The 14,033-nt window shown below is 44.9% G+C and overlaps 1 protein-coding gene across 6 annotated transcripts in view; it reads left to right on the forward strand.

Annotated features, from left to right (window-relative positions):
- TENM2 (teneurin transmembrane protein 2) overlaps positions 1-14,033 on the forward strand; it is a gene marked incomplete at both ends in the record, with an annotated part of 509,065 nt that overhangs the window by 145,956 nt on the left and 349,076 nt on the right. For 2 of the 6 annotated variants that reach the window (XM_084268600.1, XM_084268601.1), the window contains one exon: positions 12,952-12,997. The exons of the other annotated variants lie outside the window; for them this stretch is intronic. In XM_084268600.1, coding sequence (XP_084124726.1) covers positions 12,952-12,997 — 46 coding nt within the window. Of the gene's footprint in view, positions 1-12,951; positions 12,998-14,033 lie in introns of those variants that run through there. 6 annotated transcript variants of the gene reach the window in all.

Genomic DNA, 14,033 nt, shown 5'->3' on the forward strand with positions numbered 1-14,033 from the left:
TCCTTTAGACACTGGCAGGCCAACCAATGAGTATTTTTTTTTTGCTGACTATAAAATCATGCTGGCCCTGTGTGGAAACGCTGTTTCAGCTGGGGTAAAAGCCACACAAGCAGTAATGCCCAAGAACCTCCAGCATTTAGGAGTGTGGGCAGTGTACCCTCCGGCATAGGTGTGAAAAATCTGGAGAGTAAGAAAATTATTTTAAAGTGCATTTTCCTTAAAATTGGTTCTTGGTTTTCCCTTTATCTCTCTCTTCTTCTTCTTTTTTTTTTTTTTTTTTTTTTTTGACTTAAATGAATACTATTCTGAAGAAGCAGATTTTGGGAGCATTGTGCTGGGAACAAAAGGATTCTTTCAAAGACTTGTTGCTCAATCTTGTTTACAGGATTTTTCTTTTCCCAGGGCCTTCTAAAGTCTTCTCAATTATTCGCTTCCCTAAGGTGTTCGTATTTGCTAGAATAAAACCTTGCTCTGTTTTGAGGAGGGCTGTACCAAGTGCAGTGGTTCCCAGTCTTTTCTGGGTGAAACACGACCTGGGAAAACTGGCCATGGTGTTTTCTTTCCCCAGATCTCTCCCAGCATTCTCCCATTCTCACCAGGACTCCTGCTGGTTCCTCACTTCTTGCTCTGTCTCAGGATGGCTGCAGCTGCGTCCTTGGTTGTCAGTGCTGGTGCTCCTGCTGCTTTCCCCTTGACCTCACCGGTGCTGCTGCTGCCCAGTGGCAGAGCTAGCAAGTCAAAACGATTCAGGTTGACTCTAAATGGGGCTTTTTAAGGCATTTCAGAACCGTGCTTGCTAACATAGCTTCCTTCCAGCGTTCCCTTTCCTAACAAGAGTTCCCACCCGTCACAGCTTTTGAGCGCCGCGCCTTTGCTGTCGGGTACCAGTAATGTCATACAAACGTCATGCCTTGGCAAGTGAGGAACAATTGCACTCGTGCATGTGGCATTAATAGTAATTATGATCGTAATCATCTTTGGGAATACATTAATAGTGTTTTCTTACATATGTATTAGGTTAACACTTAGCTAAATAATCATAATTAGCAAGTGGAACATTTTGTGTAAACATTAGTTATTAAACCCTTAAAGGGGTCCTATGAGGTATCATTACCACCATTACATAAACAGAAACAATTGACCACATCAAAGATAATCGTCTTTCCCAAGATCCAGCAGTGAATCACAAACTGAGATGTGATTTGATCTCCAAAGCTCTATTTCAGTCATGGATTTTGCATGCTTTAACACACTGACTCCCGGGAGTTCTGTGTAACTTGCCCGAAAAATGAAAACATCGGTGGTTACATTCTATTTTCTAGTCACCACACAAGCAGCAAGCTGTCAGTACTAGCCCCATGTCTTTTTGGGGGGCCCCACTGCAAATATGTTTTTGCATTTGGGATGACTTCTATAAATGTTTTAGTAGTTGTAACCTTAGGTGGTGTTTTCTACCTTGAAATAAAATTACTGAAGCAAGATATTACCTGAAAAATGACAAGCTATGTTAGAATGCTGTTGAAAGTTAACCCAAATGGCACAGAAATGTCATACATAGTTGATTATAATCATGCTTCTGTGTAGAATGTTATTTTTTGTATATTGCTCCGGTCTGTTTATAACCATTACGAAGGGAATTATGCACAGTAATGTGTCTGGGTTCCAAGGAAGTTATTTGGCCTGTACATTATAATTTTTATTTGTTGTTTGGCTGCAGGACAGCATATGGAGTCATTATCCACTTAATAAATGAAATAGATGCAGCCTCCCTTCCCGCTCGGTGAGTGTTGGTATGGGAGTCGGTAGCATCTGTCACCTGTGCAGACAGACTGAGAGGTGGAAGTTCAGTCAGGGCTCGTGCTTCTGCTGTTTCCAAGAGGGGTTTGGTGGGGTTTTTTTGTTTTACTACCTGAAGTAACAATCCTTTCCTAGGAAGGGGTAGGTGATGCAATGGCACGGTGTGTTTGCACGGGTGGAGAGAGCACGCCCCTGCCCCTTACGGCCCGTGCAGGTAGCCTGCGATGGGTGGCACGGGGTGTTTACAGGCTGGGGTGCATCTGCAAGCGGGTGCAAGATTCAGCTGAGGAAATGGGTTCAGTGCGATCTGAGGCCATTAGGGAACAGTAAGCGCTTTGCTTAGACTGGAACAGTCAAATACTGAGTGAGGTCTTTGTGGGCAGGGCCGACACGATTCCATGTTTGCATATTGTTCTTTGGATCACGTTCTGATTCTGCATGTCCCTGTCTCCCTCTGTTGTTCAATCTCCTACTCTTTTTTCGGAGTGCCTTTTAACGTGTGTTCTTAGCCTTGCTTTAATTTTAATCAAGTGGCTAACAGGGCAACTAAATTCTGGGAAGTTTGTATTTGACTGTAACTCAATTTAAAGCTTTTAGTTCTGACCGGGACTCGTGTAAAAAGCAACTTTTTTTTCATTCAGCAGCAGCGGAGCAAAAACTTTGCCGGAATCCTCTGTTTAAAATTGTTACTCGCCAGTGAAAACTATACACCTTAATTGTTCCCGTTACTAGGGGCCATCAGTTGTGCTAATTCTGGTTTTATGCATGAGCAGAGCCCCCAGTCTGTACCTAGCTAAGAAAATAAAAGATCTGCTTCTTCAGGCACCTTCGGCATCAAGCTCGTCACGGTGATGGCTGTGGCTAGACAGGCCTGCCATTAGCGCTCGCCCTTTGGCATCTCTTTCTGATCGGTGAGCGCTGCTCAGGTATTCCTCGCACATCTCAGCGCGACCGGTACCCAGAGGCTCTCCTCGTGCTGCTTCTGGAGCTCGTTCTGGCTCAGACTTGGTCAGCTCCGGTCTGTAGGAGCGCTGCTCTCCTCTCCCCTCACCTTTCCCCCAGCGCCGGGCCAGGCGTCGCCCCGATCCTTGGGCACCCGCGCCACCTTCTCCCGGCCCGGGGCGTTGGCTTTCCCGCTCCCGGGCGGGCCCTGCTCCGCCGCAGGTGGGTGCCGAGGGATCGGCCCCGCCCGGGCGCGCCCGCGGGCGGGGCTGGGTGGAGGCGGCGGGGCGCCCCCTCTTCTTCCGCCCCCGCGGAGCGCGGCCAGCGCGGCCCGGCGGCAGCCGGCGCTGAGCGGAGGGAAAGGAGAAGTCGGCGGCGGCGGCAGCGCGGGGGGCTTCCGCCGCGCCCGCAGGTGTGTGCTTCGTCTTACGGGGTGGGGGGGGTGTCCAGGCGCGGCGAGGGGTGCTGCCGGCTCCCGCAGCTGGACGGTGCCGGAGCTTCCGCGGGGCTTTTCCCCCGGTGCCGGCGGGGTGGGGCTGCCCCTCCGGGATGGCGAGTGCGGGAGGGCTGGGCGGGGAGCGGAGGGCGGCTGCGCTGCGGCCGGGCCGTGGCTGCTCCCGCCTCGCTGAGGGGACGCGGAACTGCCCTTGCAGCTCGTGTGGCAGTCCGAGTTAGAGAACCACCGCCATGCCAGCGCGCCCCAAAACAAGCCGACCGACCCCGGCCGAAGCAGAACTCGGCATTTCTGCTTTTCTTTTTGGTCCTTCCTTGTCTCCCCGTTTCACGGGATGCCGAGTTCAGGCGGATGCCGAGGCGCACGGAGCGGGGGAGGGGCGGCGGGGCCGCCGGGCGCTTACCGGGACGGCCGGGCGCGGCTGGGGCTGGGCGGGACGAGGTGCGAGCTGCGGGCTGCTCCGGCCCCAGCACCTTCGCCCGGAGGGGTGAGCCCAGAGGGGGGTTGGTGCTGCAGGGCGAGTGCCTGAGCGAAACCTCCGCCCCCCGCGCTCTCTATAGGTGCCACCTGTGCAGCTGCGCTGAACTTAAATTCCCTTGTGATGGTTTGGGGGGCAAAGCATCGTGTCTGTGGCCGAGTAGCCTGAGCACCGCCGTTCTCTTGCTTTGCCGGCTCAGCACGTACCGGGTGTGGTACCACAGCCCCTAAGTGCACCACGGCCCCAGCGATTCGCGCAGCCCCGGCGCGGGAGGCTCGGTCGCTCCGTTAGCCGTGTCGGTAGAAGCGAGTGAGCTCAGTACGGTGCGGGGCGCCGCGGTGCCCGTCAGCTGCCCCCGGGGCTGGGGGCGCGGGGAGGAGTAGGCGGCGGGCGCAGCCTTGTGGGGTCCCGGCCCCGCTGTGGGCGGACGGGCCGCGCTCCGGGGGCCGGCATCCCCTCTCTCCCCGCTTCAGGGGCGGTCTCTACAGTGGCTCTCGGTGCTGGCCCGACCCGTCGTGGCGGGTGGAGCTCCCTGCGGGGGTACCTCGCTCCGCAAGCGCGGGGCTTGCGCGGACCTTCCTCCGGCACCGCGAGTGGCGCAGACCCCTGCGTGCCTTGAGCTCGCCCTGGGCTAACGTTTGTTTCCCGCTACCTTTTCAGTGAACGTTTACTTTGTTTGCGAGCTTCAGACACCAGCGGGTGCTCAGAGTGCTCCAGCGACGCCCTTCCCTGGCTCGGGAAGGAGTTTTTGAGGGGCGTTCTCTACGAATGCCCGGAAAGGTGTTGGAGCTGCCAAGGCCTTGACTCGGGCACTGCCTGTGCTGGGTTTGGGTGACTCTTACCAAACCCAGAAGTGTTTTTAAAATTAATTTCACAGTACTATATGTTTCTTCGCCCCCCCCCCCATTGTCGTGAGCATGCATTGGTTGATGTCAATTAATGCTCTGTGAATTTTGTTCACAGAAAACCTGTTAGAGACGAAAAGGAGGTGATACGATAGAGATAAGCAGGGCAGCACAACGTCTAAAACATCCTTTGTGACTTATGCATTGCCTGACTGCAGCCATATCCTTTACACTAAAAATAAATCACAGCAGCACAGCATCGCTTTATGTTATTATTGTTCCTTTGAAACCTTAATCAGCAGAAAATCTATCATGAATAAGGGGTAAGGTTTTATAAAATCCCTTCAGGGATGCAAAGTTTTTCCCACTGAGGTCAGTAAGTACCGTCTTAATGGAGAAAAATGGGGTGTTTGGGGAGTGGGACACTAAAAAAGTTCTGGTATTTATTTTAATGCGGTGATATTTTCAACAGTAGCTTTTTTAAAGTATCCACCCATGCTAGTTGGTATCTCTCTGTTCCCTTCGTAGATAGGGGTACTGAGTCACACAGAGAAGAAATTTAAAAGCCCTAAAGAAAGAAATCAGGTGTTCAAGGCAAGAGGAAATAGCAGTTATTAAGCAGTTTGACCATTTATAAGTTACCCTTGGTTTGTTTGGGTTTTTTCCCTGTGGTTGGACCCCTTAGTTATCAAGTTCTGGTGGTGTGCATTGAGACGGGCGCTTTCCAGGACATGTGCGTGGTGATGCCACCATGTTGTATCGCGTGGTTCGTGTCTATCCCTGGCAGCTTCTGGAGGCTTTTTAGTGGGTATTCAGCATCTGAAATTGTACCATTCTATTCCAGGTTTCACAAGTAAGAATCAGATTACTGTGAAAGAGAGCTGGCTGATACGTAAAGTTTTGAATTGTTCCCGTCGTTGTCACAGGAGAGAGAACGTCAAAAAACGGCAATGGCTGTTATAATCCGGTTGGCTGAAAAATATGAAGAGTAGTTAATGCTTTTTTGTTGTTAACCACTCTCTCCAGTTTGTCAGAAGCTGTTTACTGGAAAGCTCTTGCTCTAATGTCTTTGACTTGGTAAAGTTGAAGAACATTTGAAATAACAGCCAGATAGTTCACTGGTAGTTTTAGTCAGCTGAATTGACACAGTCTCAATGGAGTTTCCATGGAATCAAGGTCTGTATATTCTAAAGAAAAACGTATAGGAAGAAGAAAGGACATTATTAAGTTTTGTTTATTTTTAAATGCATCAAGTTACTTATTTTGGGTATTTTTGAGAGAATGAACATGCATAAAACCCCACATCTTGCTATTTATAACACGATCTGGTTGCATTTCAGAGCTGTGAAACAGTTGTCTTGACGTGAAAACGGAAACGTGCATTTAATGTTATTTTTTTAATCATTTCTAATGTAACGTCATCTTTGCTTTTTATAGAACTTTTAATATACATATGCTTTTCTGAACATCTCTCACTTTTTAACCGTTTACTTAAAATACTACGTCTTAAAGTTCTCAGGAGTCAATCATGTCAAGTTCTTGCTGTTCTCAACATTAGAAATCAGTATTTACAATTCTTTTTTTTTTTTCAGTCTTTTGCTTCTCTATGCCTTCTCTGTTAGTAGTGTGACAGGGATAAAGACAAGAACAGCTGTTCTGGTTCATACCAATGGTTCATCAAAACCAATATCCGATGCCTGATGAGAGCTGATGGCATGCCAAGACAAGTGTATTTAGGGTACTTTTATATGCCATGTCAAGCTGCCTTGGTGGAATTTTACTCACTCTTCTGAACCACAGCAGACAGATAGTACACCAGACTTTTTGAAACTACCCACCCTTTTTTTTATCTGCTCGTTTGCTTGAGTCATAGTATAGATACAGCATTAAACTGTTTAATAAAAACCTGTCTTGACTCATAAGTAGGACTCTGCATACACGCAGGCAGCACGTAGGGATTGTGCAGTTGTCTCTGGTGTTTATTACATCATCACTCTGGTGTTTCTTACATCATCACTTCTGAGGTAGCTGTTGGTGTGAAGTTAACTGTTCATCCTGGCTCAGTTACAAATGTGAAGAAATGGAAGTCTGAGGAATTCTTTAGGGGTCTTTTGGCTGACCCAGTAGACTTAAAGGAGTTTTCAATTTTGTTTCATGAGATAAGTGGAATTTTAGGTGTTCTATTACAGTATATGACTATCTTACTTGATTATTGTATGAAACAGTTTCAAGCATCTCACGAATTTTCAGGTGTTAATAGTAATTAAGACCTCATCCTGTAAGACCTTTGCACTATAATTGTGAATACCGCAGTTTTGGTGCAAAAATTGTGGATCAGGACATGAGTAACCAGAAGCAAGTGTTTAAAAGTAAGGCTTTTGTCCCTGTTTTCCATTTCCTCTACTGTCTTAGAGATGGAGAACCATTTTTCTGTTTTCATCATGGAACTTTGTTCTTTAACAACTTTCCACTGCCCTGTCTCAGGGAAGCCTTCCCCATTTGAAAGTGTTTAGGCATCCTTGGGGCATGGTACAGGTCAAGGTCTGCTCCAGTCAAGGCAGCAGGCCTTTGAGCCCTGACATAAGAGCAAATAAATTATTTGCACTTCTGGATTTGGTTCTGTGCTTCCACATTGTCAAGGAAATAAGGTTGTGCCAAGATCAGCTTGCAGAAAAGCATGGGGGGTTTTTTACGAGCCCTGGTTATTAGGGAACGACTGCGGCAGCCCTTTAATTTGCTGGCATCCTTCATCTTTTTGGCATCTGTATCATAGGTGTAGCAAAGGACTGCATATAGCATCTGGAATTGAATTCACAGCAGAAATAGTCTCAGAATAGAAGTCAGCCTGAATATAGGTCAAGTTAGTGCATAGGAAACCAACATATCTTCAAAGCTGTGGCTCAGAGAAGTACTGAATGCTCAAGGGTATACTTACGGCATGAATGTTGCATATTAATTCAGAGGACTGGGCAGTAAAAGTAGGCTTTATTCAGTTTTTAAGTGTGTTGCCCGGTACTCTAGAATAAATTGTATGCTCTGTGTAGCTATGTACTCTATTGACTCAGTGTAGATTTGTACTTCACGTAGAGAACTTAAATTATCTAGTAGTGAAGAAAATCCTTTATGAGCCGCACACCTCTCTCCTGGAAGGCGGCCTTTGTCTCTGCAAGCAGAATATATCTATACAGTGTGAAGGAGCTCTCAGCCCATGTTGAGAAGAAATCATGGCAGGCAATCCTGGGTGTTGTAGGTAAGTTACTCTTTCCATCCCTAATGAGGCACAGGAGGTTCGTGTGAGCTAGCTGCCAGTTAGGCACAGATGAAGGTAATCAGTTCATTGCTGGTCATAAAAATTCAAATCTGTGGGAGATAGTGAAGGAATTGTTTGATGTACCAGTGATAGTCTTTAAAGGTCTTCACGTGTGTAACTGTATTCAGAGCTGTAGTTAGAGCAGAAATTCTAAACAGAAATCTACCAACCAGACAGTAGTACAGTTTGGTGCCACAGGAGTCTGAATTTTGAAGTGTCTTTTTAATGCATATTGCTCTGTGGTTTTACAAGTAAATATGGCAGGGGGTGGGGGGAGAAGAGGGTAATTACATGTCCTTTGAAATTAGCATTCCCCAAAAAACAGGAACATGCTGATTATTTACTGTTTTAGTTCTTCTGACAGGCAAAATGTACAGAAATACTGATTTCCATTCATTCATGAAATGGCTGGTATCATAATATATTAACACTTATTTTATGAAAGAGAGAAAACTAAAAATTAACTATATAAACAAATAACAACTTAGGTATTAGTGATTATCACTTACAGAGTTGACAATGATAAGAATCAAAGATTATACTCAGTAGCTGTTAAGAAATCTGTATGACTCAGAGCCAAATAACGAGCTGCCTCTACTTGAAGCTTCTGCTGGTATTTCTCTTTGTTTCCTTTGCATGACACATGGCTGTCTCCTCTATCATACAGCACCAGCAGTCATAGATAAAATTGTTCAACCATGCATATAGTGAGTAAGGTTGTAGTGTTTGGACCAAATGGAGGTCATAAACAATTTTAACTTATAATGATTATATCACATGCATTCTGTTATGCTCAAAAAGCAGTATCCAGGTGGTTTTATATTTCATACCAGCAACAGCATCATGTGTTTTCCTTCACCCTGCCAGGTTGTTACATGTCGCTTATGCTTGTGCAGGTCTTTAACTTGTGCCTCTCACCAGTAAAATTATGTCTGACCGTGATACTTCTTTTACCACGCCAATTTCCTTTCTTGTTATAAATTGGATGCTGGGAAGTTAAATATAGACAATATAAGACACAAGGGATTTTCTTGTATGCCCTGCCTCTGTTCTAGCCCTTGTGCTGCTCTGTTGTATTTCCTCTGAGCAGTGAACAGATTGCAGTCTAGGGAATGGTGGTTAGGGAGGGATGAAGGGCCTCGCAGTGCTGTTCTACTTCCATGGTGGTTGTGGTGTAAAAAAAAGATGCAGGGGTATTACTGAAGCAAGGTTTATGGGGGAGGAGGTGGTATGTTTTATTAAACCAACCCATATAATGGGGGTCGGAGGGTCGGGGACAAAATGCTTTCAGACATAGTCTGTCTTCATGTCTGAAACAAAAGAAACAAAAGGCTGAAAACACTAGTTCTGTGTTTGTGGCACCCAACTAGATAGTTGGCAAAGAAACTCTTTCCTAGATGTAAAGTACAGAAAGCTATCAGTAAGAGAAAGAGATCATTAGCTCTTTTGTGTAGTCGGAGGGCTTCATTCAGCCCCAAAGGATATGCGTGTAGTCAGTGAGTGGTTTTGGCCATTAGTCCATTTAGTAGGTATGAGTCTCTTGCCACTTTATTTCTCCATAATTTGCTGTCATGACACTGCACCCTGCTATGCCTTTTCCTGGCAGGGGGTTGTGGGGAAGGGGATTGGGTGTCACTGAACCAGTGCAAGGTGTTGGATGTTCTTCGCTGTTACGTTACCGTGCAAGTTTGAGCTCAGAGGCTTGTGGGATGTGTTTCATGCAGGCTCATGAAATTCCAGGCATAAAGCAAACCGAAGGGGGATCCAGACTTTGACCAGAGTAGAGAAGCAAGTGATCAGGAGGGTTTCGGAGGTAAAGCTTGGCTTGACTTCATCAGGTGAGACTGAGGGGAAGCTCTGAGTAGTTGTTGACTCTACAATGGTGCAAGTATTAAAAATGGGCTGGAAATCAGTTATACCTCTGCACAAAATGACATCAGTAGTAGGTTTCATTGTACAGTTAACTTTGTAATGTTCTGTGGTGCAGTGCTGCTATGTGAAGCACGTTTAATAGCAGTACAATCCAATTTTTGCATTCTGGTTAGTCAAAGACCTACTCTGTCGTCTGGAAATGTGGCCAGTGTATAGAATACCTTACTTCCACAGGAGAATAACTTGCTTTGCTCCCCGGAGCTGTCAACTGGAGCAGTTCAGTGTCCAAACGTTTTAGTTCCAAAACAAGGTCAGTTGTTGTAAAAAAGGATTTATTTAGTATAATATGTAAGCTTATGCTTAGTTTTAACCGCACAAACTTGTATCTTTCATGAAAACAAACCAACTGCATGCATGTTTCAAAGGGTTTTGTTGACCTTGCGTATAAACACAGGGGTTTGGTTGCATTGTGAATTTGTAGATAAGCCTGTGAGAATGAGTAAATACTTCTAGTAGTATGTATATATGTGTTTGCATGTTGTGGAAGTTATTGTCATGAATATAGGCTAGTACCTTGTAAGGTATGTGGAAACAGCTTATCAAGAGTTCCATGAGAAAAGCAATTTGTCAGGAAGGGTGAGAAAATGCGAAGTGAAATGGGCAATAGACAGGAAAGCTCTCCTCCCTAATTGTTCCTGTTAGTCATTCTAAGTCTGCCCAGGATGTGCCTGTGAACACATGGATCTCTCCCTCTCCTTCTGTCCCCTCCAAATCTTCAGGTCGCATTTATTCCCTTCGAGTCTGGAAAAGAACAGGAAGGCCTTTAAAGCAGCTGCGCTTTAGATTCCTTGCAGCAACAGAGCAAGGAGAAACACTTGATGTAAGCCATCACACAGAATGCTCCTTTGCCAGGTCAGGCTAATGCTGGTACACGTACAGAGAGAGGTCTAAAAGCCCCAGTGTTCCTGTGAATATTTTTCTCTGTACGGTAAATTTTACTTCAGCTCGTGATGAAGGTTGCTCAAGAAGATTAGTGAGAATCTGGTTTGGATGGATCCATATTTATGTGAGTGTTGCCAATCCCCAGGGGACAAAAAAAAAAAAAAAAATGAGGTGAAACAGTGAAGCAATCACACATTTAGCAAGAAGTGTGGGATATTGGGACAGTTTACAAGCCTAAAGAGCTGATTTTCAAATTTTACTTAACAAATATGAAAACTGGATTTTGTCCGCCCAGAGCTTGGTGTGATGGTTTGTGGTGAGACCCTGGAGTTGAACGTTTATAGAAAGACATGAATTCTTGTAAAATTTGTGGTACAACAATATGTAAGTATCCAGTGTTGGAATTGGCCACTGGCTCCCTTAGAGCAGTTCCTGAATTTCTTTGTAACCTCTTCTCTGGAATTGGGAGATCCTTACAGAAGAGGATATTGAGCTGTGTAGAGCTGTGAAAACGTTTTTAAATTAGCTAGGTGCCTTAAGACACAGATGCCTGAATGTCACTATGTGGCTTGCGTAAGGACACAGAAGGGTATGCTACGCAGTTGAGATCGAGATCCAGACTTCCAGAAGCTTGTATCACTGATATAGTCCTTCCTTTTCCCTGGTACAGTTGAGGTGCTAAGGTCCAAGGGGAGGCACAGAGAAGGTGCTGCAGCAAGGAGAAAACGTCTGTTCCGTTTCAGGTTGGTTTATGGTTCTGCTGCCCTCATAACCTCACATGTCCACGTAACAGCCAAGGCTGATTGTGGATTTGTGTTGGCTCTGCAGATGAGTATTAGGCTTTCTGGCCAGCTGACCAATTGCCAGATGGCTAACAGCCTGTTTGCATTTACCTTAAAAAAAAAAACCAAATCCACATACAAAAACCCCCAAACAAAACCCAAATGAACAGCAAAGCAAACTCTCCCCCATCCCCCCCCCCAAAAAAACCCAACAAAAAACCCCACCCAAAGTAAAAGGTATGACCCAAACAAACCACAGAAGCCGTCCTGATGTTTGCTGTGGTATCCATAGTTAGAAAAAAACACCAACCAAACAAAAACCCAAGGACAACCTCCCCCCCCCCCCCATATACACCACCCCAGTCTTGCATGAGAACAAACCCCACTTGTGTAAGGACTTCGCCTGTGCACCTTTCCTAAAGGAGTAGGGATTGGTAATTACATTTGAAATGTAAATTTAGGGTTTTAGCTTGTGATTCCTTTTTTAAAAATTTGAAATCTGATCATCTCTCTGATGGCTTCCTTTAAAAGTGTTAGTTTTGGGTCACGTTATTTCTTCTCCCGCTACTTCGGGCAACTTTCTGTAGAAATAACAAGATAAATAGAAGACCATGTCAGTATTACCTCTTTTTTTAAAAAAAACCACAGATTTATCAATGCTAATATGTTTTGTTGCTATGAAAACTCAGTTATCAACATTAAACATTTGTTCAGTCATTTGTTTATCAGTGGCAGTTTGTTAGTAGTTATAAGTAGAATTCCATCTGCCAGTTAAACTATATTGTAAATTGCTGTAGAAATTAGCAGCTCCTGGGTTTTGAGGGTGGGGGGAGGTGTGTTTCCTAATGAATATATGAACTTAATTGCGCAGAAATGCATCTCTAGAAGATGGTTGAGGGGAATCTCAGGTATACTGCACACAAGTATGCCAATCAGGCGAAAACAGGCACACATTGTGATTATCTCAGTTTTCAAACCTGGAAGAGACAAGAATGTGTTGCTAAATGAGAGAGGCAGTATGTCATGCTCACTGAGATAAAAACAGAAGCTGCCAGACACTTTGGCTTTATTCTGCGAATTCTTTGCTTCAAAACTCTCCTATCTTTTCTCCATGCTTATTTTCCCTCGCATTCTCATTCTTTCTCTTCCTCTCGTTGCTGTCTCCATCTCTCTTTTATTGTTCTCTCCCTCTTTTCCTGTCTTTGATGCACATACGTTGTCACATTTCATTGACTCTCCCCTCTTCTCTGTTCTTACACTCACGCCTAGTGGTGCTTTAGCCAGAGCTTGCAGCCTCTCCGGCGAGTTTTAGTCATGTGTGAAGCTCAGTTTGATCGAGCGCTCCTTTTCTGCCTTTTCACTCTTGCAAAAGATTAAAAGGTGGCGTCACATCGCTCCCCTGCTCTTTCCCGCAGGAGGGACTTAAAAGGGACAACAAAAACTAATCACTTTCAATAAGCGTTTTCTTGCAAAAAAGGGACTTAGCTGTGCAATTTGAGGCTGGTGGTGAGGATTGGGAAGGCTAGAGGATGCTTCATACTGCTAACAAGGGAAGGAAGCCTTCAACTGAGGCAGGTAAGAAGTGCCTGAATCGGAGTGTTTTATGGAGTGGCTGGTCAGGGCGGTAGATTTTCTGCGTTGGGTAACTGAGGGAAGCAACTGCAGGGAGAGGCAGCGCCGGTGCTGTATCAGATTCCTTTTGTTTAAGATGTAAAGTATGTGCTATAAATTGAATTAGAAATGGGTTTGTGAAGATGCTGTATTCACAGTGAATGATTGTTCCCCCCCCCCCCCCTTTTCTCTGTGTATCGAAATAAATCACAGAACCAGCTTTTGTGAAAGCTGGACTTTGCTTAAGGTTAAATTCAGGGCTTAAATCTCGGTGTGAGGAAAGCTTTTGAGTCTTGCAACCAAATTGCAAAGCTCCTCGAGGATTGTAACAGCTGAACTAAAAATTAATTGTACTTATTTACTATTTATTTAGCGAGGTAAAATCAAGCATCGAGTTGAGGTCTGTGTGAATATGGATTGTTTGCCTGGCATTTCATCGGATGAATAGCTATATACCCTTTCAGACGTACTGTAAAACCTATTTCGTGTTTATGTTTTGTAAATTGAGATTAAGTAGCATCCTGAATGAAATACGTGACTAAAACTCATAAACTGCATCTGTGTTTAGTAAAGCAATCACCAAATTAGAATAATGGATTTATGTCAGTTGTCAAATGGAGTTAACTCTGAAAGTGCTGTCCACGAGAGCGCTTGGATTACAATAAAGGGCTTTCTGTTTAACAGTTATTGAGAGGAGCTAATTTATCAGGCAAAGCCTATGAACTCAAGCCATGCGATGACAGAAAATTATATAGCTTAAAGTGTTTGTGGTTTTGGGAAACATGCCCTATTATTCTCTACAAAAATATATTGAGGCTCTGTAGGGATTCCAAAGGCAAAGTAATTTTAATTACTTTTAAAATGTTACATGACAATAAGGCTTTTTTTAAATTCAGAACTGGAATATTTAGCTACTGGGACTGGTTCTGGTCTTTGCTGGCTTTGGTGCCTTTTTTTCTCTGCCTACATTTCTGCGCTTACATTTTACAGTTGGTCTCTA

Source organism: Gallinula chloropus, assembly GCF_964237585.1.
Source record: "Gallinula chloropus genome assembly, chromosome: 10".
Taxonomy (NCBI): Eukaryota; Metazoa; Chordata; class Aves; order Gruiformes; family Rallidae; genus Gallinula; species Gallinula chloropus.